The sequence below is a fragment of the Pectinophora gossypiella genome, unplaced genomic scaffold (assembly GCF_024362695.1).
Source record: "Pectinophora gossypiella unplaced genomic scaffold, ilPecGoss1.1 Pgos_33, whole genome shotgun sequence".
Taxonomy (NCBI): Eukaryota; Metazoa; Arthropoda; class Insecta; order Lepidoptera; family Gelechiidae; genus Pectinophora; species Pectinophora gossypiella.
In genome coordinates, this window is record NW_026063243.1 from 105,070 (window position 1) to 131,423 (window position 26,354).

The following is a 26,354-nucleotide window of genomic DNA, read 5'->3' on the forward strand; positions in this document are numbered from 1 at the left end:
GAGCATTATTTTCCGACTCAAGTTCTTTAATATTTTTGGAGCATATGGTAAGTTCAGATTTTAAATCATTCTGCTGTTCGGCTAGGAAATCAGTGGTTTGGGTAAAATCAGCTCTCAGACTTTCGATTGCTTTGTTAATTTCCTTCTTGATTGTAGCTTTTAAGATTGTCCGTTATCAAATCCACAAAACCCTAGATTCCAGTTTGGTCTCCAGCAACCTCTCGAAAGCTTCGAATGGAATAGAGGAGCCCTCTGACGCTTTAGATCCTGTGATTTCATCATCGCACGACATCATTGAATCATCAAAGGTAGGTGTAGACTCATTGCGTTTACGGCGAGCAATACTCCTGCAAGACGGGCAACTAAAAGCTTGTTTCAGCTCAGAGGCATTCTTTTGATAATAATCCTTGGTTATATTAACGCATACGTAATGATAAGCGCCTTTACATAATGTACATGCAATCAAATCAGAGGCGCCTAGGGCTTTATTACAGGCAATGCATTTCATGTTGATTGTTAAACGGTTGCTCTAACTATAAGCGCAGGCGCAAGCAATGGTGCCGTCACAGGCGCAGATAGCGACTAGGTATTTAGCGTCGCTGCGTCACTTGCGCTTTGGCGCAACGGTAGAGCGCTTGACTGCAGTCACCGAAGTCTCCGGTTCGCGCCCAAGCGAAACTCCAAGTTTTATAAAATATTTATCGGAATCTCACCCAAGTAAGCGGCGAAGTAGAGTGGCCACGTGTGTAAGTGAGAGTTCCGACCAAAAACAATATGGCCGCCAGCTCTTACGGCAATCCTCCATAGAAGAAACAGGAGGGTCCGAGGTTCTTCAAATTCCGGTCACAAATTCACAAAACAGCAACTTTGCAAAAACACAGAGCAAATTAAATAACAGTGGACACGTCCGTTCACACCGAGCGATTGGAGCGAAAAAAAGCATTATTCGTAGCATGCATGTGTGGCGATTTAACAATCCCACATGAAAGGTATGGAATTCCAAATCTGTCCTTTGTCTGGAATAACTGGAATTCCATTATACAGCATGTGTCCCTGCATTTTACATTTGTTTGTTTTAATTAGGATATTGGAATTGTTAAAATAAACATATACATAAATTTCACTCAGAAAGCATACAACGCTATCCGTGTCCAGTTCAACAACGCTTTTAGGGTGTTATTGCGGCTGCCTCGCTTCTGTAGCGCCTCGGGCATGTTCGCTGAAGCTCGCGTCGACTGCTTTTATACGACTATGAGGAAGCGATGCACGTCTCTGGTGCGCAGGGTGCGGGGCAGCGGCAACCCCGCCCTCTCGATGATAAGTGCGCGACTCGACTGCCCGTATCTGCGTAGATGCTGTGACTTGCATGTCATAGCATCTAATATTAGATAAAGCTACTAACATCTAGAATAAGTTTACTAACACATATGAGACATGTTTCGTGAAATAAATAAATTATTATATTATTTATTTTATTTATTTATTTATTTGTACACAATAGAACACAGAAAGAAACACACAAAGAAATCAGACAGTACAGGTAAGCTTATCTCTAAAAAAGAGATTTCTTCCAGCAGACCTACTACGATAAGGATACATGCAGTGTATAATACTACAGATAGACATACCTACATACGCGTACAAATCTTATGAAATTACAAGAACAATTATACCTACTAATATAAAGACTAAATAATAATAATAATAACAATAAAAATATAAACAATAAATTTAAGTAGACTTACATATTATATAAAAATACTACAACAATCAATATATATGCCTATAATATATATATATACAACTAATGCAACTCAGATCAGACTTAAATAATGGTTCTTTAAACTTTTTTTGAAACTACCTACAGCGCCTTCTCGAATGCCCTTTGGTAATGCATTCCACAACCTGACAGCCTGCACGGTGAATGAGTCACCGTACATTTGTGTAGTATAGATGGGAGTTTTTAGCTGCAAGTTGTAAAAGGGACGGTGAGTACGACCAGATGCTGAGAAATATGTGAAACGCTCCCGCATGTATTGAGGCGTCAAGGGATTATTTAAAATATTAAACAAGAGAACAAGGATATGATATCGCCGTCGATACCTGATCGGGAGCCATTTCAACAGTTTTCTGTGTTCCGAGACATGATCATACTTACGGAGACCAAAGATGAAACGAATGCACAGATTCTGAAGTCTTTCAAGCTTATTGACAAGCTATTCAGTAGCATCAAGGAAACAGGAGTCTGCGTAGTCAACGATAGGAAGCAAGAGGGTTTGAGCAAGAGATATTTTAGTTTTAAGGGGAAGATAACTCTGAAGACACTTCAACGAGTGGAATGCGCCATGCATTTTTCTGCTGACTTGATTGATGTGGGAGGTCCACGACAAATTACAATCCAGCAGCAGGCCGAGATTTTTGACAGTCTCAGTGTATTGTAGTGGTGTACCATTAAATATAACAGGTGGTAGATCCAAATTGCGAAGACGCTTGTACATCTGTCTACTACCAATAATAATGACCTGTGATTTAGTCGGATTAACAATCAGTCCAAAAGATTCAGCCCACTTGCCAATACAGCACAGGTCATCATTCATGGCAGCAACAGCGGTAGCAACTTCGTCAACCATAAAATGAGAGTAAAGCTGCAGATCATCAGCATATAGATGGTAGTGAGATGATATGACCTTAGTGATTGAGTTTATGAAAATGGAAAAAAGTAAGGGAGATAGCACGCCACCTTGAGGAACTCCAGCAGATAGCTTACACCAGTCAGACATTATGCCATCGATGCAAACGCACTGCCAGCGACCTCTCAAATAAGAATCAAACCATTCTATTACCAGAGGAGATATGTTAAGAGACTGGAGGATACCTAGAAGCACATCAAAGTCAACTGAGTTGAAGGCACAGCTAAAGTCAAGAAGGGTTAACAGAGTGAGCTGCCTCTGCTCCATAGCATGTCGGATGTCATCTGTAACTTTAACCAGTGCCGTAACTGTACTGTGGCCAGGACGAAAACCAGACTGAAAGGGGTTAAGCAGGTTGTTTTTGACCAGATATGAGCTAAGTTGACCATGAACTATGCTCTCTAAGGCTTTGGATAGGACGGGTAAAATGGAAATAGGACGGAATTGGGAAAACGACAAAGGATTAGAGGTTTTAGGAAGTGGAATAAGAAGGGCTTTTTTCCACGCCGTAGGAAACGAGCACGAAGTCAAAGAATGCTCCAGCAGATGAGTGATGACAGGCAGCACTTCGTCTATAATCAGACGTATCATCTGCAAACATATTTTATCATCGCCCACGGCATTGGAAGTGATAGAAAGGAGCGTCTTCTTAACATCACTCAGTGCAACAGAACTGAAACTGAAGGGATCGCATTTAGGTTTAGGAGCATTTCGTAGTTGCTGAAGCGTGGTCAGTCTAATATTGTCCTCCAAGTTAACCGGGGGACAGGAAAAATGGTTATTTAAGGCATTTAAGTCGACATTACCAGGGACACACTCAGTAGGTTTTCCAACACCCAGCGATCGGAGGAACTTCCAAACCTGAGCAGGATTGGAGTCCTGAATAGTAGAGTGTATGTGACGTCTTTTAGCATCTCTACACATCCTGTTGCATCGATTCCGCAGCTTACGAAAAACATCATAGTTACGGTGGTTAGGACATCTTTTGTACCTGAGTCTCGCCTTATCACGCTGAACCATAACATCACGTATCTCCTGAGTCAACCACGGTGCAGGCAGATGTTTAACTTTGACACGTTTAACAGGCGCATGGACATCATAGATCCCACATAAAATAGAATTAAAAATATTAACCTTCTCATCAATACTGGCACTGAGAAACACCGGAGACCAGTCCGTGCCCGCCGCATCCTGCCGCAGCGCCTCAGAGTCAACACCCTTAAAACTACGCAAGAAGAGATATTTGACCTTCGACTTAGGGAGACGAAGTTTATAAGAGAGAAAAACAAGATCATGATAGGAGAATGGGGCATCAAATTGTCCAAATGAAGCAACGTTAGAGATATCGGAGACTATCATAAGGTCCAAAAGTGAGGGTGTGCATCCTGGAGCATGATGGGTAGGGGAAAGAGGTAGTATATTGAGACCAAGAGAGGTGATTATGCCTTTTAGCGCATCTGCCCGAGAGTCCTCTTTATGGAGGCATGTGTTGAAATCACCAAGAAGTAGAGTATGATCATAATCCGGACACATTCCGCTCAGCAACAGTTCAAATGAGTGAAAATAATCAATTCTGCACGATTATTTTATTATATTATTATTATTATATTATATATATTTTACAATGTACAAATAGTAAGAATAAAATATACATAGTTTTATATAATTAAACTATTATAGTAAAAAGTAAATTAAATGTTAAAATAATAATTTAGATATGTACAAAATCAGTTCACAAACGGACAAGCGTACCGAGTTTTGTTATTAGATATATACGCGCCGCGCGCTAAACTAGTTAGGCAGGTTGCGCGCCGCCCGCGCGCCGCGTACCGCCTCCTCCCACTTGGGGCGCGGCGCGCGCGCGTCGGCCGCCGCAGCGAACTAGGGATGCAACATCGCTCATAAAAAAACATCGATATTAGAATATCGATATTTTCAAAAGTGAAACATCGATGTTAAAAATATCGACGTTTATGATCGATATATCGATTTTTTTTCGATATTGTGAGATGGGTTTATAATATATTATTTATACACATTTATTAATATATTTTTATGTAATATTTATTTATTTTTAACAGAAAACCAGAATTAATCAAGCATAGTTTTTATTTTACTTATTTCCTTAAAATAGAATTTAAAAATAACAATTTTGACAACCTGGTGCCCAGTAAACGGTTCCTCTCCTGGGTAATTGTAGCTCCAGCTTCTGAGAATAACCGCTCACTGGGTACCGAAGTTGCCACTATAAGTAAATAGATCATAGCTAGGCCATGAAGTCCGGGAAATAATCCCTTCATGTCATCCCACATCTCCAAAGGATCTCCCTTTACAGGAGTAACAGGTGATGACATGTACATATGAAATTCTGTTTCTGCTTTAGTTTTATCTTTCGTTTTATTTTTAATGTTGTTATGCGTCAATACTTTATGATAGCTCCATATGTCGCCTTCGTTATCGCCTTTTTCCGATTCATCAGAAGACTCACTTGCTGCATTATTTAAATTACTCAGTAAATAATTGTTTATGTAATTTATAACTTTTCCCTTCGCAGTAGCATCTTTAAAATGAATTAGCTTGAAACGAGGATCTAAGGCAGTAGCAATAGCCAACGATGAACATTGCTCTAATTTGTCAAATCTCTTTGAAACTTCCTTTTCAATTTCTGCTTTTAATGACAGGGTGCTTTCAAATGATGGTGAATATTTTTCTAACATATCCCGTAAGCAGCTTACGAGAGGAATGACTTTACTCGCTGTAATATAATTTTGCCCACAAATTTCTTTTGTCAATCTTTCAAAGGGTTGCAAGAGTTGAATAATTTCGCGCAGACAGCCTACTTCGCTTGAAGTTACCATTGGTGGCGCATCTGAACGACATAACAATATCGCGCCAATCATTGCAACTAAGTCCATAAAACGTTCCAACATATAATATGTGGAATTCCATCGCGTACGAACGTCAAGTATTAGTTTCTTTGTCTGGCCTTCCTTCGTTCCATTTTCCCTTTGCTTTTTGCGCAGTTCGTCACTAGCATTGACACTGCGTTTTATGAATTTTACAATTTCACGTACTTTGCTTATGATCGTAGATGCAATTTTAGATTTATCCAATGAATTCATGACAACTAAATTCACGGTGTGAGCAAAACAAGGTATTATCTTTTTTTCACCAAACATATCTTTATTTACTTTTATAACCGTGCTGTCATTATCAGTTACTACAGCAGTTACTTTATCAGTTGAAATATTCCATTCCTGGAAAATATCTGTAAGTCTCTTTTGTACGTATTCAGCTGTATGTCTTTCAAATAGTTCAAAAACTCCCAGAGATCCGCTCGTAAGTTTAGAATTTTCTAAAAAGTGTATGGTGACTCCAATAAATGACTTATTTTGCATTGTCTCAGTCCATATGTCATATGTAATACAGTAATGGTTTGCTTCTTTTATATATTTTTTGAAAACTTCTGACATGGCCTCATATTTTTCGTCTATACGTTTTTTAAATGTTTCTCTTGAAGGGATTTTATACAAAGGCATAACTTCCTTCATTAGTTGTGTAAATCCCTTTCCTTCTACAACTGAAAACGGTTTATGGTCCATGATGATGAAATTCACAATTGATTCAGTGACTTTTTTATGTTTGTTACCTTCAACATTTGATATGCTTTTAATATTATTAAATAAATCTTTGACATTTTGTTGTTTTTGAGATTTTTGTATACTTTTTGTATCACTTGAACTGCTATTAAAATAACTGACTGTATCAGGAATATAATTGGAATCGACATCCGCAGAAGTACTAGTACTTGCTATGGGTTGTTCAGTTTGAACGTCTTCGTTTATGTCATCACATGTCTTATTTTTCTTTTGAACTGGCTCCTCTGCTACTAGATCCTGAATAAACTCTGGATGTACCTTTTCTAGATGACTCCGCATATTAGAAGTATTACCTGACGTTCTCAGGTTTTTATTGCAAAATTTACAAACCGCTTCCTTGTCATTATCATTTTTCTTGAAATAATTCCAAATTTTACTTTTTTTTTTATTAGCTGGCATTTTACCTGTAAAGAAAAACAATTTTAAGAATTAATTAGTCATATTGTAATTAGTAAATAATAGTTCATGTTCATGTAAATGTTCGATTATCATCGACGTTTAATATCGAACACATCCCATCACTATTTTCTTGACAAAATTTTCGTAAGAATAGTGTGTAATAAAAACAACTGGAAATCGGGAGGAACTTACTTAACTTAGGTAACTTTAAGTAATATAAACAAATAATATTTTGAAACTGACGAAAACACAATAGATTACGACAAGAACAACAGACTCAGAAATATAACCTATAAATAAACGTTTACCTTTGCTAACTACTTTTTTAAACTAAAACAATGAAATCGAGTATAATTATATTATTGAAATGATAGGTACTTACGTTCGCAATACACAGTTGAGTTTATCTACCACAGTTAAGTATATTTACTTCACTCCATTCGTTTAAGACTATGATGAGATGAATGATGATGTGGTTAACGTCAAGCAACAAACAAAACAATGGCCACCTGTCCCGTCGACAGTATTGCCAACCTAAAAAATCAGTAGACAGCAGTAAATGCAGAGTAAACGAGACGCTAAATACAAAAATCTACGCTTGTGACTGAGAGAGGTTTATGCGTGTAGCTGTAGATCACGGACGGGACGGATAGATGGCGCAATGCTAAAACATCGTTCATAAAACATCGTTCATGAAGAACGATATATCGCCGATGTTTTGGGTTTCAACATCGATGTTAAAACATCGATGTTTATGAACGATATATCGATATTTGAAAAAATCGAATGTGCATGACGCTTTGTATGCAACGTAGATCTCTCGCGCTTACGCTCGTAATATTTTAACTCTTCTAGTTGTTCTCTTACTTTCCTTCTGTGCTTTTGCCTATTGTGCCGTGTCTTGTATCGTGTGCAATAAACTTTTAGTGTGTGATCGTTATAACGGAATTTTATTTCAACCCGCCGTCAACGTCGCACACTATATTAGCGAGTACTACCTACCCCTAACGCTAAACATGCTAGATTGAAAACATCTATCTTACGCGGTTTAGATTTTATTATACAAATGTTTTTTCCCGCTAACTCCCATTCCCGTGGGAATTTTGCAATATCCAGTTGCAACTGTAGCGGCGCGCTCCGCGCACGTCCGCACTCTTCGACGCCGCGACGAGCAAAACCGAGACGCGGTCAGGCCGGTCGTATTTATCGCTCGCGCAAAGTTTCCGGGGTGGAAAGCGACGCGCGGGCGCAGAGGAACATTGCGCCGCGCATGCGCGTACTGCAAATTTTGATTTAAATTATACTTATTTTAATTGGGAGATAATAATTTTATACTGCGCAAACCTACGACTAGTTGCGTACACATTTTGTACATATAATTAGGTATTTCGAAAATAAAAACACAGACACTCGCTCTGTCCACTCGGATGCGCACGGAAGCCGAAGTTTTCTCCGTCCACCCACACACCGCTGCCTGACGAGAAGAAGAAGCAGGGGGGGGGTATTTTATTCAAAAATACCCTCCAGATTCCGCGGCTCCAAAGGGTAACACCGTTATCACTCCTACCCACCCCCGGCCTCCCACCAGCGGGTCTCACCGGGGAGGGAGTGATAACGTGTGCGCTGCCTGGCGGACCGCTAGGTTTCGCACAAGTGGACAGCCCCATCGCGCCCACACTGTAACGGGGTGAGCAGAGCAAGGATGGCTCCCCCGACCGCCGGCGTGACGAAGCGGAGGGCCCGCACATTCGTGCGCACCCGCGTCGTCACCCAACCTATCGCCGCCGACACTCCACCGCCTCCACCGCGCCTCAACAGTGCAGGCGTGCGACTGGCCTCGTTCCCGCTGCCCATGCCTCGACTCCCGAGAGCAGGGCCCGCGGAGAAGAGGACCGTGACGCCGCCACAGCGGCCACCAACGAAACCCGGCGTGAGAACCACTCCGCCCGTCGCACTCTCCATGCCCTTACTGGACATGGAGACAACGCCGCCGCGCTCGTTCGCAAGCAACAACCCGTTCGAGTCGGAGAAGACGCCGCCGCGCTCATATGCGGCCGTCCTAAACACAAATCCGGACTCGCCACCGCACGCGCCCCCGCGTCCGTCCCCCCGGACGATGCCCACGCCTTCACCGAAGCCTGTCCAACTGCAACCGCCGCTCGCCCCAGCGAGCAGGAAGATACCGCCCATCGTGGTGGACCAGCTGCCCGACTGGCCGCACCACTTCCGCAAGCTGCGGGAGGTGCTCGGCCACGTCCCCAACGCGCGCCCGTACGGGAAGGGTGTGCGTTTTATGGCGAAGACCAATGAAGAGTTCCGGCTTTACCAGCGCTACCTTGCCGGCCTGGAAAAAGCGACGGGACTCTCCTGGTTCGCCTACGCCCCCCCGGCGGAACGCGCCCTGAAGCTGGCCATCAAAGGCCTGCCCGTGGAGACCAATATCGCCGAACTGGAGGAGGAGCTGCGCAGACGCGGTTTCGACCCCCAGTACATCCGTCCCATCCAGGGCAGGGTGGGCGGTATCTTCTTCGTGGAGATCCGGCGGACACTGGGCTTCCAGTCTATATACAACACCACCGAGCTACTCTGTATGCCCGGTATCAAAATTGAAGCCTGGAGGGGACGAAAAGGAGCTCCTCAATGTCATCGCTGCCAGCAGTTTCGGCACAGTAGCCACAACTGCCACCGCCCGGCGGCCTGCGTTCGCTGTGGCGAAAGCCACGCAGCGAAGGACTGCCAGCGACCCCGGGAGATACCGGCCACGTGCTGCAACTGCGGAGGTGCACACCCTGCCAACAGCCCTTCTTGCCCTGTGAAGTCGCGCGAGTTGCGCAACACAAGGGCAGGCACCGCGCCCTTGACCAGTGCAAGAAGAGCTGCACCTGCGACCTCCATTGTGGACCCGAGCAGCGAACCGACAGCGAGGAGCTCGCTCATGGCCGCGGCGAACGGCCCAAACGGGCCCAAACCGCAAAGGCAGAGGCGCGCCCGTAAAAGGGCTACCCCTGCCCCCACTGCCACCACCACCGCCGAGCCCATCGCCGTGGAACCCGTCCCGCCGCAGCCCTCTACGTCAGAAACAGCAGCCGCCGCCCCTCCCAAGGGGAAGAAGGCGAGGCCCCGAGCGGAGGCACCCCCAGCTCCCTCCAGCGAGAAGCTGGAAGTGCTGGAGCAGACCATACAGCTGCTCCACAACATCCTAGCCGCCATCCGCTCTAGGACTGACCCAGTGCCCATCATCGTGGGAGGCCTGGCTTCACTGCTGGGTCAACTCACCGGTGGGCACTGACCACAACTACCAGACTGGACAGGGGCTGCCCACATCCACTACTCCCCGTCGAGTAGTTAGGATCGTGGCCACCCCCCGGGGGATGAGTTGACGCAGTCCTCTCCCCCCCTCCAGCCGACTCGACACCAGCTGCCCCGGCAACGGAGCAGCTCACCGGACCTGACACCACCGCTAGCTGACGGGCGCTCACTGGGCCTCCCCCAACGGGGAATCACCCGGTGGGCTCGACCTCGCTAGCGGCTCCACGGACTGACACACCATCGGGCTCACGGAGGGGCGATCTCGCCCGCCGTGACCCACCCCCGTGCCACGCCCGCTTTCGCGGGCGGCGAGTGCGACCACGCCAAGGGGGCATAGCCCCGAGGGCGTCTCCCCGTCGCGGGCTTCGCCCGCGACGAGAAGAAGCAACCAACCATAAAAACACAATTGGACTGCCTTGCCTTGCTACTGTGTATGAGTTGGATGCGCCGTACGCCATTTCTCTCGACCTTTACGCTCGGACAGCATTAGTTTTTGTACGCGAGAATTCGCGGGTGGTTGCTGAGCAACCATTCTCCGCGAGTTCGACCTAGTGGGTAGTCGATCTTTTTCTGACTACCCACTAGCGGGGATTGCCTTTTCTCACTAGGCCGGCGCGGTTGACTCGCCCCTCCGTGTGTCCGAACCCGGTCTGCCACCAGCGGCAAGCCCCGGGCAAGGATCCACGGCGACAGGCAGTCTGTCAACCCGCCAGAACTGTCGCGTCAAGGCAATTTCGCCCGATCCGCCATGGAGGGACCGACCCCCCCCCCCCCCACCCCCGCGCGCGCCACGCCGCTTGCTACCGCCAGCAAGCCTCCGTCCAGAGAGCAGATGCCACCACCATCACCGGCACCTGCCCCAGCGCACCCGCCCCCGACACCATCATCGGGTTCAACCCAACCCCCAGCATCGCCGTTTCGCCATGCGGCGGAGTCACCCCGGGAACGATATGAGAAGGACCTTGTAATCTTGGCTAGGTTACAGAGGGCTTCTCTGTTATCGGACGGGATGCTCCGCTGGATGGCGACATACGTGCGAATCATGGAGTTTGGTTTAGGAGATACCGAGGAGTTGGCCGCACATGATCTAGCAGCACTAGAACTGCAGGCCCAACTACCCTTCTCTCTGCCGCCTGCGCCCATTGCAACCCGCAAGAGGCGATTCAGCGAGGACGCCGCTTCCGCCCACAAGAGGCACTGTGCGGAACTCTGGCGGCTCTGCCGCCCCCCCCCCCCCCCCCCCCCCCCCCCCCGCCGCACCCAACAGTCACCCGAAGCCCACCAGCGCTCCCTAAGCACGGGAAGCCTACCCCGCCCCTCACCGCCTGCACCCGCACCGCAGGATGAAGAGGAGGAGCCCAACACGCAGCCTCCGAGCTCGCTGCCCACCCCGGTAGCGAAGCCAAGACCGCCGCTGCCCGAACAAACTCCAACAACGTCGCAGCCACTCGCCCAACGGGATCCGAGGATAAGGGGTAAGCAAATTTCCATGCCTACCCCCAAAGTCAATTCTCAAGACCAGTTCCGCACCCCACCGACGTCGCCGCCGCCCAGCACGACCGGCCGCACGGCTGCTCGGCCACTTACTGCGGCCAAACCTGTTAGGCCCCCCACGGCCGCACCACAACCTCCGCCTACCCCTTCAACATCTGCTGCCCCGCCGACTATCGGACATACCACTCAACCCTCACAAAGTGCCGCCAAACAGCCCAGATACCCACCACTAGTGGTGGAGCACCTCCCAGACTGGGCGAAGCATTTTAAAACCATAGCCCAATCACTGGGAAGGCCCCCGAACGCGCGCCCTTTCGGAAACGGGGTGCGCTTTTCTCCTACCGACGAGGGTGAATATCGTTGTATTCAAAACTACCTCACACAACTTGAAACCAAAACAAACATCTCTTGGTTTTCATACGCCCTCCCGGAGGAGAAAAAGCTGAAGGTCGCTATAAGGGGCCTCCCAGTGGAGACGGACACGGAGGAGATCCGTCAGGCAATCGAGGAGAAAGGGTACTCGTGCGAGTATGTGAAAAGTATTCGCGCCAGGGAGGGGCGCCCCGGGTGCATATACTTCGCCCAGCTGTCGCGCTCTCCAGAGCCCGCCCCCGGCATCTACGACGTAACGGAGCTACTTTGTATGCCGGGAATAAAAATTGAAGCTTGGAGGGGTAAGAGGGGCCCAGCGCAGTGCCACCGCTGCCAGGGCTTCAGGCACTCCTCACATAACTGCCACCGCCCCATCGCCTGTGTCCGTTGCGGAGAGGGACACGCGGCCAGCGACTGCCCACGCCCGAAGGAGGACCTGCCCACTTGCGTGAACTGCAAGGGGCCGCACCCCGCCAACCACACGAGCTGCCCTGTGTTCCAGCGGGAGGCCAGGAACAAGAGGGCAACCACGGTGGCCCGTACCCGGGCTACAGCTCCCGCCGCCGCAAATACTACAAGAAGACGCTTCCAACCCCAGGCCCCGACAGCATCAGCCTCAGTAACCGAGGCGACCCCCGGCTCCCTGATGGCCCCAGCCAGACCTGCGACCACCAAGCAGCCCGCCCCTAACCAACCGCCGCGACCGCGCGGGGGGAAGGGGAAGAAAAAGAAAAAAGGAAAAGCCAAACCAGCAGGGTTGCCCGGCCCGCACGGACCGACGGCGCCCCCCCCCCCCCACCTCAGCCAACGTCACACCGGCCCCGGAGATCGACGCCTTGCTCGCCTGAGGCAGGCGGGCGCTTCTGGCGACCCCCGGAACCGCGTCTACTATTCTCAGCGCAGCCACAACATCAACGCTCCGCAATGCATAAGTCGCTGAGAATAGTACACTGGAACGCCCAGACCTTAAAAGGTAAAATACTTCTGCTCCGCAACTTTCTGAAGGAGCAAAACGTTGATATTATGTTAATAGGAGAAACTCACTTGCGAAGCAACACCAACCTCAAGGCGCCTGGATTCATTACCTATAGGAAGGACGAGGTGGCTCCCGATGGTAAGCCCTACAGGGGCTTGGCCGTGTTAGTGCGTAGGACCATTGTCCACCAACCCGTCGACCCCGGGCAGTATCAAGATCACTATGCTCTCGGGATCGACGTACAAGTGAACGGCAGTGACCTACGCATTTTCGCGGTCTACAGGCCGCCTAATGACCTACTTGACGTCTCCTTTTTCGCAGACCTGCTAAACGGACCGATGCCCACTATCCTCGCGGGGGACCTCAACGCGAAACACCAGGCCTGGAACTCGCGTGCCCGGAACGAGGCAGGGAGGAAACTCGCGAGGCTAGCCCAAGACGAAGACTTCGACGTCGCAGGCCCCACCCAGCCCACACACTACAACACCTGGGGCACGTGTGATGTGCTGGACATAGTGGTGAGCCGAGGTCTACGCACGCCGCCACATCCGGAGGTCCTTCCAGACCTCCCCTCCGATCACCGACCGGTCCTGCTTACCCTGAACGAACTCCCCACCAGGGTACAAGCACCCCGAAGCCGCACCGTCATCGACTGGGAGACTTTCATCACGGAGCTGGAGGAGAAATCCCACACCGGCCCAGTCTCATCGGCCGAAGACGTGGAAAGAGGGACTGAAATGGCATGAGGGACTGCTGTACAAGCTGTCGAGGTCACCAGTACCGAGGAGACTTGTAAAAGTCATCGCGGCCTTCCTCGAGGGGAGGAAATTTGTGGTGGCGGTGGAAGACGCCACCTCAACAGAGCGGCCCATAAGAGCCGGTGTCCCTCAGGGATCGTGCCTGTCCCCAGCACTGTACGCCCTCTACACGGACGACATCCCGGTGGAGGGCCAGGCCCAGCTAGGCCTCTTCGCGGACGACGCGGCCTTCTTCGTGTCGTCATTCAAAGCCGAGCACGCCGTCAGAAAAATGCAGACAGGCCATCGCAGCACCTAAGCCGCAGAATGGCCACCCAGCACCATGACGGTGCACCAAGCCGCGCCAGCAAGGCACCCCAACCCCGGCTGGTCGCAACCAGCTGCGACAGACACCTCTGCAGGGGCTCCAAAGAGCCCGGAAGACTCCTCGTGCCCACAAGAGGGCGCGTGAGAAGATTTACGAGTAAAAACACAATTCATTTCACTACGCAAATGGAGTCTTTTATTTGCTAGGTGTAAGACCCCATTACACCTACACTGGTGACCACCGAGTCTGAATCTGCGCACCTTCCTGCTACTGCAACCCTGCAAGTTTCATCACGATGGAATCTCCAATTACTAAAGAGACGCAACGAGCCGACGAAGCAGGACCGACGAAAGAAATCTCCGCTATTTCGCTGCAAATGAGAATTCCGAAGTTCTGGCGCGACCGAGTACGACTATGGTTCATAAGTTTCGAAGCTGTCACCCACGAGCTGAAGAAAGGCCAGAAGGAGCTTGCCCAGATGGTCGTCGCTCAACTTGAAAAACACGACATTGAGCAAGTCGCTGATCTCCTCTACCATATGCCTGACGAGAAGCCATACGACGCCCTGAAAGCCCGTCTTATCTCCGTCTACGAGGAATCCGAAGAGCGCCAACTGCAACAGCTGCTTTCCGAAATGGAATTAGGCGATCAGAAACCTACTCACCTGCTAAGGAAAATGAAAGAGCTGGCGCACAACAAGATTTCCGACGACACACTGCGCATGATGTGGATGAACCTCCTACCATCCCATGTCCGTTCCGTACTAGTTGTCAGTGACAGTTTCAGAAGCAAGTCGAAACTAGACGCACTCGCACTCCTTGTGAAACACTAGATTTTTGCTTACCTATAGACAAGGTAGGTAAATAGGAAATGGTGTTAAAATACTGATATGTTTCAGAAAATTTATAAAGTGGTGTTTACCTGAAGGGCACAGCTAGATGTTATAGACCGGTGAGCATGAGACAAAGAAAACTCCCTTGAATTTGTACAATGTATATTTTACAATTATAACACTGGAAAACAGCATGTTTGTTGCATGAGATTTTTTACATGAATCTGAATAGTTTTTCCACGCTGATTTTAAAAATATACACAGTTTTTATATAGCAGCTTTAGTTTTGGAGTTATGAAGTGACTGGGTTTTTCATTGAAAATGCATATTATAAGTGTTTAAAAAAATATAAAATATATTTAAACTGAATAAAATTTCCTTTTTTTGGATTTTCTAGCATGAGATGTATTACGAGTACTTTTTTGAATGCTCCAACAATAATCAGCCATCATATTTTCATTCCAGTGCCCCTGATATCTCTCTACCATAGTGAGAATATCCTGGTGAAAGCGCTCTCCTTGTTATTCGCTTAGGTCACCGAGATGTTCAGGAAAATAGTCTAGATGGCTATGAAGGTAATGAAGCTTAATGCTCATGTTGCATCCAAGCCGCTGGAAGTGTATCAGCAACTGTTCAACGTGTTGAATCTAGCCGTCAGACTTCCTATTGCCCAAAAAATTCCTCACTACCCAAACAAACTCCTCCCATGCATATTTCTCGAAAGCTGTCATCTCTCTGATCAGATCGTTTAGATTATCTTAATTTAGTGGTCGGGGACTACCGAAACAATCAAAATCACTGTCACTACCACTGTCGTCGTTTTGACGTCGTCGACATGGCTGCTCTGGTGTTGAATTGTCACTAATACTTACTCAAGACTGGTCTTATGGCAGATTTTAAGTTTGGATACAACCACTTAGCGCATTTTTTATGGTTTATTCCTATGATTTTCGTAACACAGAAATAACAGTCGTCATGATGGTTGGATGGTTCGCGCCAAATCATAGGAGTTTTGTATTTAAATGTGGGCCTTTTTTTGTTTGCCCATAGTCGCAAAGACTCAACAAAATTTTTACATACCAAACTTGGTATCCAGGGTTTAGTATTTGTCGGCAACGGAAACCCAAAGTAGTCCAAGTACGCTTTTTTAACAAAGTTCGACACATTCAAACGGAATTTTTTGAAGATATGTTCTCCACAAATAACCCAAAAACATTCAGGATTATCTAAACACGTCCTTCTTGAGGAAGACATAATGAAAATTATACATAAACAAGTTAAGTTACTCCGCTATTGATAGAAACTAACGACAACTCATGTAAATTAAAGAGGGTACCTGTATCTCAATAACTAGAGCTGCTACAAACAATCTGAGGCTAGATTTGAAATCAGCGTACCTAAATTAGTAAACAACAGTTGAAAAACTTCATGCAACAAAAAAAAAGTTTGATTTTGTAACTCTGTGTAATTATTAAAGTACAACCATGGGCAGGTAAAAACCCTATGGAGGGAGACAGGTCGCGCTTTGGTCCGTCAGGTTAATTGTCACTCCGTAACAACCATGGGATATCACTATATTTAAAAACACTGTCCGTACACCCGTAGGCACCTCACTTACTCGAGGACCTCCGACTATCAGGCCTACCTGAGGCGTTCCGGAATACCGTACAGGTGATGAGTTGAGGCCGGCTCAGGCCAGGGCGTGCTGGACGATGGCGGCGCAGCGGGCCAACTGTTACGCAGCTGGCGGGCTGCACGTCCACCGGTCAACCTCGCAGACCTTCACCGGGCCTTATCCGGTGTGTTGACAAAAGGAGAGGCGCGGCACATCCACATGCGCGCCGCACAAAGGAAAGCTTCGACGTGCAAACAACCAAGGCAAGCTCCGCCGAAATGAAGCTTGAAATAACTTGCAAACGCAGAAGAAAACAGTAGCAATCTTCATTCACAAAATTTGTTGAAATAGTCTGATCCAATCATAAACTTCTTCTTAGATTAAAACTTGCAAAACGTTAGAAAATTAAAACGTTAAAACTTTAAAGACGTTAAAACAATTAAAAACTCAAAACTTTAAAAACCCCATCTGCAACAAGGAATGGCAATGATTAGCATGTGGTTCAGCTGACAGCGTGGCAAGGCAACTCACGAGTGCAAAACAAAGAAAATAACTTACAGGTTCATCCGGGATAGTTGGGCATCGCTCGGATGAAACCTAAACCCACCCACTGGACCTTCGGCGATGGGATTTCAGTGATGTTGCTGAAAACAAGGACCTCGAGGTTATCACAAAGTTGGTGCAAAAATATGCACGAAGAATTGCGAGGACTTACCATCTCGGTTAAGTTATTTGTTTTACTTAAGACATCGGCTCTTGATGCCGCCGATAAATTGTGGCTTTAATATTTGCCCACATTGGGGTTTCGGCAATGGAGTCTCCGGCGCTCTTGCGACGTCCCCACTTTCCAAAACCTGTCTCAGCTCAGCCAGCTGTCAGTCTGACACAAGAACCACGAACAAAGTTGCCAAACTAGAAAAAATCTACCAAACCATAAATTCGCCGAATCAACGACAACAATCGATCGACTTGTTTGATCCCAAAATTTAAACAATATAATTATAATATATCAAAAATAAATGTTGCAGATAATTTTAATATATAATTTAGAACAAAAGAAAATTATAAAAATGTTCGGGCCCATCGATAACCCTGCAGCGCCATCTGTGTTCTGTGAAACAACATTATATCGCCAGAAACCACAAGATGTCGCTACAAGGCTCGTTGGTCCGAAATGCTTCGTTACAATACCCCCCTACCCACGAGAGGTTTCGAACTGGGTGAGAAACACGGCTGCCCTCAGCCATAGAGCCTGGAGCGCACAACCAGTCTAAATTTAAAAAAAAACTGTCTCTAAAGACGAGACGACAAAACAATTCATAAAAAAAAACGTAACGAAGCACAACTCAAACATCTAAACAGCACGACCCTAAGCACAACAATTACCCCGACCTGTTATTCATCACCATTCATTGATCACCTTTCACTTCTTTCATATAGTAGCACCCAGTATCCATTTCACTGGATGTTACCCACAATCATACCCCTGTTGAGCTGACGACTCTCATAGTGTCACTCAATACCCCAATTCTAAAGACAAAGACAAAAAACAAAACAACAGTTGTTAGAGGCTTATTTAAGGAGTCACTACCCGCTCCGTCAAAAGGGAAAAAATTAAACTAAGAGTAACCTAATAAGGTTTCCTATTTTAAAAATTAATTTATAAGGAATGGCTATTATAAAGCCTATAAAAATGTTGTCACGAGCAACATAAAAACTATTTTAAATAGTTGGCTATAATCGCCTATACAAAAAAAATATGGAACGCTAAAGTGGGCGTTCATAAAAACGCTGCGTTGCAGACGCTAGTGTGTATGGGTCTTATCAGCGCACCATAAACACACTAAAAACATTGAACATAAAACATTTATATGTAAATCTAGTAATTTTAAAACAAAAGACTACATAAAAAACGTGATCGTAATAAATAGGTTGTTACTAGGCCACTTACGACACAAGTAAACACACCATTTTTTTTTTATTTTTAATTAATAAATGTTATGCAAGATAACCATGTATAAGAAAATACTGTAGCTTTCTTTACAAACGTAAATTTAAAAATTGTGCCAAATATACTGATCCAAGCCGGAAAATTTTGTTTAAAAAAAATATAACTAGGGGAACATGGGGCAATTTGAAATTAAATTTTTAAATCTTTTATATGCCAAGAACCTAAGTTCTTGCCACCAAATGATACTAATTCGTATACCAAGGGTGATAAGACCTTTTTAATCACGCACTGTACGTATTTTGGGGCAAGTTTCGAGGCTTTAAAATTTGCGGCGTCACTCTGTACGTACGTTTTCCGCCACACCACTTGACCTTCGCGCAAAGTATTAACGTTACGGCGTCGCAGGTTGTAGTACTTCGCGTTCGTCGTGTGAGCCTTCTCGATATTATCCCGAACCTTTTGAAAAATATCCCGAAGGACCCCAAATTCACCCGCATACTCGTCCCTTGGCATAGAGACCTCATATTCCCTGTCATCATTATAAAAAGAACCGTTAATAATTGGTTCCCGGCCATGGACCAAAAAGAATGGGCTGAAACCAGTCGTTTCGTTCACTGCACTATTTATTGCAAACTGCACCTTAAATAAATTAAGATCCCATGTCCTATGATCGTCAGCTACATAAGACGAAACAGCTGTCATGACTGTTTTGTTATACCTACTACCCAAATATGGTTCAAATTTCTCAACCGCGTACACAACTGCTAACGCCTCCCTTTCGGTAGCACTATAGTTACGTTCGTTTTTATTAAGGGATCTGCTGATATAAGCGATAGGGCGGTCATGGCCATCAATATTCTGCGCTAACACACCTCCTACGCCAAAATTCGATGCATCGCAGTGAACTGAAAATGGTTTACTAAAATCAGGGCAGGCTAAAATTGGAGCTGAAACTAATGTGTTTTTTAAAGTATCAAAAGCGTTTTCTGCGTCTTGGTTCCAGATATATTTGGTTTTTGAGCTGGTAAGAGCGTGTAAGGGTGCCGCAATGGTGGAAAAATTCCTAATAAACCTACGGTACCAAGAACAGACACCTAGAAAGGTTTTTAGTTCTTTCGGATTTTTGGGTACCGGGAACTCCAGAACAGCACGAACCTTATCTGGATCCGTCCTAAGTCCAAACTCATCCACTACATATCCCAGATATTTTAAAGAGCTACGGAAGAATTTGCTCTTCTCAAAGTTAATTGTTAAATTGGCGCTGTGTATCCTATCGTGAAGCCTTTTAACAGAAGTATGTGCGTTTCCAGATCCTCAGCAACTACTATTATATCGTCGATGTACACGAATATCATGCCTTTAGTTATGTCACTGCAGAAAGGATGTCCAAACAACATGTCCATGAGCCGTTGTTGGCGAGCAGGAGCTCCGCATAGGCCGAATGGCATAACTTTAAATTTAAACAACCCCCTACCAGGCACTGTGAAACTAGTCTTCTCCTGTGAGCTAGGGTCGAGTGGAATTTGCCAAAAGCTCGATTTAAAATCCACAGAACTGATGTACTTGGCATTCTTGAGGCTATCCAATATCTGGGGTATGTAGGGAATGGCATAAGCATCGCCTTTCGTCACAGAGTTGAGCCTCCGGCAGTCCAGACAAAATCGCCATGTACCGTCAGCTTTAGGAACCATAAGGACTGGATTGTTCCATGGACTCTCGCTCGGAGCGACGACGTCCAGCTCCAGCATCCTGTCTAATTCCTTATGTAGTTCCTTCTGCTTTTCCGGTGACATGGGATAAGGTCTACACTTGACCGGTGGCGCAACCCCAGTGTCGATGACGTGCTGAGTAAGATGCGTCCTACCTAAACCCTTGCGCTCAAAAGAAATGTCATGAAATTTTGTTATCATAAGCTCCGCTAACTCCTTGTGTTCATTGGGAAGACTGTCATAAGCTTGTATAGAGTTGACTGGCATTTCTAAAAACTTTTGTGGACCTCTCATGTAGGAAACACTTTCAAAAATTTCTGGCATTAAATTGTATGCCCGCCAAAAGTCTACGCCTAAAATAACATTTAATTTAATACTAAATTTATAAAAATTTAGTATTAAATTTAATTATTATAAAAAATTTCAAAATTTTGGTAACTCCATTAAATGTAATGGGCAACATTAAAAATCCCGTAGAGGCACACTGGGAACCATCCGCAACAGTTACATTAGTGTCTTTCGCAGATTGTACTGTGAAACCTAATGATTCAAAATATTTTTGTGCTCCATTACCTAAAATTGAAATTGCTGCACCTGAGTCTAGTAATCCATAAATTGTCAAATCCAGGACATTAAGTTTTAAATATGGTCGAACGTCATCATCATTGGGCTCGAACAAAACGGAAGCTACGTTGTTAAGCTTAAAATAATTAGTTACTACCTGTAACCATTGTTTCCAATCCCCATCTTCGACCTTCGATGGAGGATCGGCGTTATTGTCCGAGCAACCTAGTTTTTTGGGTTATTACATTTTGGGCACGACCTCACCGTAAACCCTAAATGACCGCATTTAAAACATTTGACTGTCTTGTCCCTACACCTTGCGGTTGAGTGAGTAGATACCTTGCATCTTTTACAAAATACTGTCCTGTTAGCCGCAGATTTAGTTTCATAACTACCAGGCTTTTCATTATGTGGCGGTTGTCGCTGCCTAAAAGTTTGAGCCTGAATTGGTGGCTAAACTGCCGAAACCTGTTCGGTTTCCCTACTATCGGCGGATTCGCTGACAGGCATTACTGGTTTCGTTTTGCCTCTATACACGAAATCATTATTCAAACTAGACTGCTTAGATGGTTCGACAAACAGCTGTGTCATTTGTCGCGCAGATTCTATTTTACGGCATTTTCCCTTAAGTTCAGCTATCGTAGCTATGTCGTGCAATGCTAACTGCTCTCTAAAAACGGGCCTAATATTGTGCGTTAAAATTTCCAATTTGTCATTATCCGAAAGTGGTCGTTTCAATTGTGAAAACATACAGTTCATAACTGCAAAATAGATGTGTGTTGGTTCATCCTGTCCTTGGGTGCGAGCTCTAATCTCCCCCAGCAAACGATAATCAAAATCAACGGGTGCGAATTCTTGGACTAAAAGCTCACTCAATTCCTGCCAAGACGAAACCTGCTCCTTAACACCTCTGAACCATAGAAGACCTTGGTCCGAAAAGAAACAAAAGGCGGACTTGAAAAGTACATTGTCACTAACTCCGAACGCTGAGGCGCGTTCACTTATGGATTGCAAGAACGTATGTGGACTAATACGGCCGTCGAACTTAATATTCCACTTCATGAGATTAATTGCTGAACCATTTGTCCCTTTTACCCTGTTTTCCTCTTCCGGGTCGATGACGTTTTTTGTTGTCAACAATTTCTCCAACGAGTGACTGCAAGCTATAAGATTTTTATTCAGCTTCAATTTGATGTCCCTATCGACAGACTCCGTGCATACCACACGCTCAAGACGGTGATGAAGATGATTATATAAAGCCCTAGCACGCATAAGGTGATGACGGTCCCTAGACTTCACTGCTAAATCAAGTTTTGCCTGCAGCTCCTTCAGCTTTTCGGTGATGATTGGGAATTCAGCCTGTGGTTTTCGTTCATCGTCCATTATTTCATCCGGAGAGAAACCAGTGATCAACTCCCTAAGCTGTTTCTTCAATTTGAGAACAGTATCAGCTGGTGCTTCAGCACGAATACTCACTTCATAAACTAACTCATCACGGAGCAGTGAATGTAAATAGACAGTTTGGATATCCATGGTTGTGTTGTAGAGTTATAATTTCAAGATTGAAAAGAGGTTTGAAGTGAACTGAAGTAAATTTATGTTTCTAAATGTACCCGTCTGCCTCCAAAACTTATTTTCTAAATATGTACAAAATTTTCATTAAATATAAACCAAATAACTGTAATTATCACACAACATCAATTCTCAGTCTATCCCTGTAAATAATTTTCAAAACAATAAAAGAAACAACAGTGTTTTTTAATTAATTTTGTTTAAGGTTATGTTTTAAATATATTAAATGTTTATTGTCACGTAAATACACTTCTCATCAAAAAAATCGAAACACCTTGCAAGTTTACGTTTTGTCAGGATTATCAGAAAAATGTGTACATTTAGGAATAAATGTTAAATGTCGTTTAATAGTGAGTAATATGAGCTTATCAAATCTTAATGTTAATGTTCTAAATTTAAATGAATTTTTCATAGGTTTCGTATTTTGTTAAATGAGTCATTTTTATTCCATATGGAGTATAAAGGAAATGGATAAAACAACACACGTAAATGAAAAAAAAAGCTAAAAAACGTTTATTTAATAACTTGTATTCCCTCCCCGAGCTCTAATTACTGCTTCCATACGGTTCTTCATCGATCGGATGAGAGTCACGATCACATGCTGTGGTATATTGTCCCATTCCTCTTGGATTGCATCTTGCAGCTGGCTAAGTGTTTCTGGGGCAGGATCTCTTGCTCGAATTCGTCTCTTTAATTCATCCCACAGATGTTCAATGGGATTCATGTCCGGGCTTCTTGCTGGCCATTCCATAATAGAGATATCGACTTCGTTAAGATAATCTCGTACGACGCCCGCGGTGTGAGCCCTAGCATTGTCGTGCATGAATATGAAGCCGTTGCCAATAAAATGTGCATAGGGCATCACATGAGGCTCGAGACACTCTTCGACGTACCGATGACAGTTTAGTGCAGGCAGACGTGGCCCAGACACGAAAGCAAGCTCTGTCTTACCGTCGGCGCTGATTCCTCCCCAAACCGTCCACGAACCGCCACCATAGCTGACCTTTTCTTCAATGCAGCATTGTGCATAGCGTTCTCCGTCTCTTCTGTAGACCTTGTTCCTTCCGTCGTTACCATACAGCATAATTTTACACTCATCAGAAAAGAGAACTTTGCTCCACTGTAGGTATGACCAATTTAGGTGCTCACGTGCAAAGTTAAGGCGCGCTCTTCGATGGTCTGCAGTTAATTTCGGCCCATTTGCTGGCTTATGCGGTACCAGTCCACGATCCTTCAACCTTCTTCTAATTGTAGAGTCACTTACAGCCACCCTTCGTACAACACGAAGCCGCTGCTGCAGTTGAAAAGCGTTAAGGCGTCGATTTCTTAAAGAAGTTGTTACAATAAATCGATCATCTCGCTCAGAAGTGACCCGATTCCTGCCAGATCCTGAACGGCGCGTGAACAAACCAGTCTCCCGATAACGTTTATAGACTCTATGAACAGATGACAGGCTTAGATGCAGTCTTGCAGCCACAACACGCTGACTAAGGCCAGAATCCAGCAATGCCACAACTTGGGCGGCTTCTGTGGGCGAAGTATCCATACGTTTTAGAAAAAAAACCTTTTTTCAGACGTCCCAAAGTCACAGTATTGAAATAAAAAACAAAAAGTTTAAGGATAGGCGCCAATTTTTAGTTTTTAAACGCTAAATGTACTCCAACCCCAAACACACATTTGTCTCAAAACAGTGATTCACTTCGTTTATAAGATAAACAAATGAAATTCTAATTTTGAATTTAGAATTTTCGCTTATTACTGTAATGGCCAAACTGCCAGCTATACATTTATGTAGAAATTGAGGTTGGGTAAAACAAATAAAATCCGTCAAGTTCACTGAGACACTGAGTTTATTATTATTTTCCACTATTTTAAACTATTTTTAACAGAAATATTCACTATCTCACACACGTCGTCCGTCACACACCATTCGCCATTACCCCCTTCCTTCTCTCCTTTCCCCTCTCATGCCATCTCACTCACATCATCTCACTCACACACAATCTGTACCGTTCGTTCCATCGTCCCAGTCATCCTACAGCTCGGCCATCCTGAAGTTAAGTCTGCCCTCAGACCACCAAAACAAAGTTACAATGAATCAAGTAAGTATAATAATTATGGTAAGTATAGCAAACAACAACTCAGAGCTAAGAAATACAATGATAGCATAGACTGGCAGCAACAAACACTTCCATGCAAAAGTTAGGTATCATCAAAACATCTTAAAATTTACAACAAATAGTTTTCATAATAAAATAAAAGTTAGGTATCATCAAACATCTTAAATTAAGAACAGTTTTCTTAAAAATAAAAGTTGGGTGTCATCAAACATCTTAAATTAAGACAGTTTTCTTAAAAATAAAAGTTAGGTATCATCAAACATCTCAAAATTAAGAACAGTTTTCATAAAAATAAAAGTTAGGCAGGTATCATCAAACGTTTTTAAATAATCTTACTCTTATCCTAATAAAAAACACAACATAGTAAAGTTTCAGTATTACACATTCTCTCAATACACAATAATGGCTAATTTTGAATAAAAGTGTACAATAAATCAAGACTATTTAGAAATATAACAGGCACTTAATTAAATTATTAACCTTTTAAGTAGCAACAATATTACATCACACAGCCACAGCACTGAAAGTTTAGAAGAAATAAAATACCTACTGCACTATGAAAATTTTTGCTATGTGATAGTGTACCTACAAACCTTCTCTAATTAGCAGAGCTGTCACCTGCAGGCCAAGGCTTCATGAAATCTGCTGCCGAGCTGGTTCTCCTCGGTCCTTCCGCCAAGTCGTCGAGTTTCTCCACATCATAGCGATCTTTACCCTTAATTGTTGTGACCTTGTAAGGACCTAGGAATTTAGGTTTTATCTTCATTCCAACTCCAAATTGCGTTCTTCTGATCGCCACCAGATCTCCAACTGAATACTTTTGGCTTGCTTTTCTCTTCCTATTGAATGTTCTTGCATTTTCCTCTTGAATTTTTAATATTTGCTGTTTCGCTTTCTCTCTTAAATCTTCTCTATTTATAAAGTAATTTTCTATTTCCTCTTCTTTCAACAATCTACATAATTCTATGTCTTCCCTATTCTTCATCTTCACACCAGTCAGTAACTCAAAAGGAGACATGCCAATGCTTCTCTGGTAGGTACTATTGAGACATCTTTGTATTTTACTGACATGCTTGTACCATAGAGTAGGGTCTTCTATGCAATATTTAGTGAGTACTGATATGATGGTCCTGTGCATCCTCTCAACCTGTCCATTTCCTCTAGGTATGCCCGTTGTGATGGTAATATGCTGGATGCCTTCCTCTTTACAATAGTCTTGGAACTCACCACTAGTAAAAGCGGTTCCCCTGTCTGACACTATCCTAGTAGGGTTTCCAAATGTTTCTTGATGAATCTTTAGTTTCTCTATCGTCTCTCTGCTTGTGGTACTTTTAGTAGGGAAAATCCATGTGAATTTTGTAAAAGCGTCCACAATAGTGAGTATGTGATTATACTGTTTCTTTGTAGTCGTCATAGGTCCAAGGTGATCTACATGTAGGGTATGTAGTGGTACATTTTCCTTGTCTATAGGGTTCAGCCATCCCTCTTGCTTCCCTTCTTTTCGGTTTGCTAGTAAACAAGGAACACATGTGATGATAAAATTCTCAACTTTCTTCTCTAAATTAGAAATGTGGTAGTCCTTACTGATGAGACTCATCATTTTTGTTTTTGCGAAGTGACCATTTTCATGTGCTCTTTTAATTATCTCACTTTCTAAACTCTTCGGAATTACCAACTTCTTTTCTTGTCCTTTATACAGGAGTCCATTATCTAGACAATAATCTTCAAAAGACTGAGACTTCAAAATTTCTTTTATGGCTTTTAAACCTTCATCATTATCTTGCGAATATAGTATGCTGTCATGAAGATCAGAAAATATCATTCCCACATAAGGTACCCTGCTCAATGCGTCGACATGGCGCATTTTCTGGCCTTCACGGTGCACCACTTCAAAATCATAGTCTTGTAATAAAATTATCCATCTAGCCACCCTGGTGGACATTGCCAAGTCTTTCTTCTTTATTGTCATTTCAAATGCCTTACAATCTGTAACAACTTTAAAGTGTATACCAAACAAATAATGTCGA

At 44.6% G+C, this 26,354-nt stretch overlaps 3 protein-coding genes and 1 long non-coding RNA gene across 4 annotated transcripts; 3 read left to right on the top strand and 1 right to left on the bottom strand.

Moving 5' to 3' along the window:
- Positions 1–4,781: 4,781 nt before the first annotated feature.
- On the bottom strand, positions 4,782–7,240 carry LOC126381027 (E3 SUMO-protein ligase ZBED1-like). The gene is made up of 2 exons (XM_050030583.1): positions 7,131–7,240; positions 4,782–6,753 (listed from the first exon to the last, which is right to left on the bottom strand). Exon 2 carries the CDS (start codon positions 6,746–6,748, stop codon positions 4,808–4,810), a length of 1,941 nt encoding a protein of 646 aa, XP_049886540.1. The 5' UTR covers positions 6,749–6,753; positions 7,131–7,240; the 3' UTR covers positions 4,782–4,807.
- Positions 7,241–10,805: 3,565 nt separating this feature from the next.
- LOC126381009 (lysine-specific demethylase 6B-like) lies at positions 10,806–12,863 on the top strand. The gene has a single exon (XM_050030566.1). The coding sequence runs from the start codon at positions 10,806–10,808 to the stop codon at positions 12,861–12,863; it is 2,058 nt and encodes a 685-aa protein (XP_049886523.1).
- Positions 12,864–14,259: 1,396 nt separating this feature from the next.
- Positions 14,260–14,796, top strand: LOC126381010 (uncharacterized). The gene has a single exon (XM_050030567.1). It carries the CDS (start codon positions 14,260–14,262, stop codon positions 14,794–14,796), a length of 537 nt encoding a protein of 178 aa, XP_049886524.1.
- Positions 14,797–23,996: 9,200 nt separating this feature from the next.
- On the top strand, positions 23,997–24,877 carry LOC126381000 (uncharacterized). The gene is made up of 2 exons (XR_007568627.1): positions 23,997–24,413; positions 24,474–24,877. It is a non-coding gene; the product is annotated as an uncharacterized LOC126381000 (long non-coding RNA).
- Positions 24,878–26,354: the final 1,477 nt, after the last annotated feature.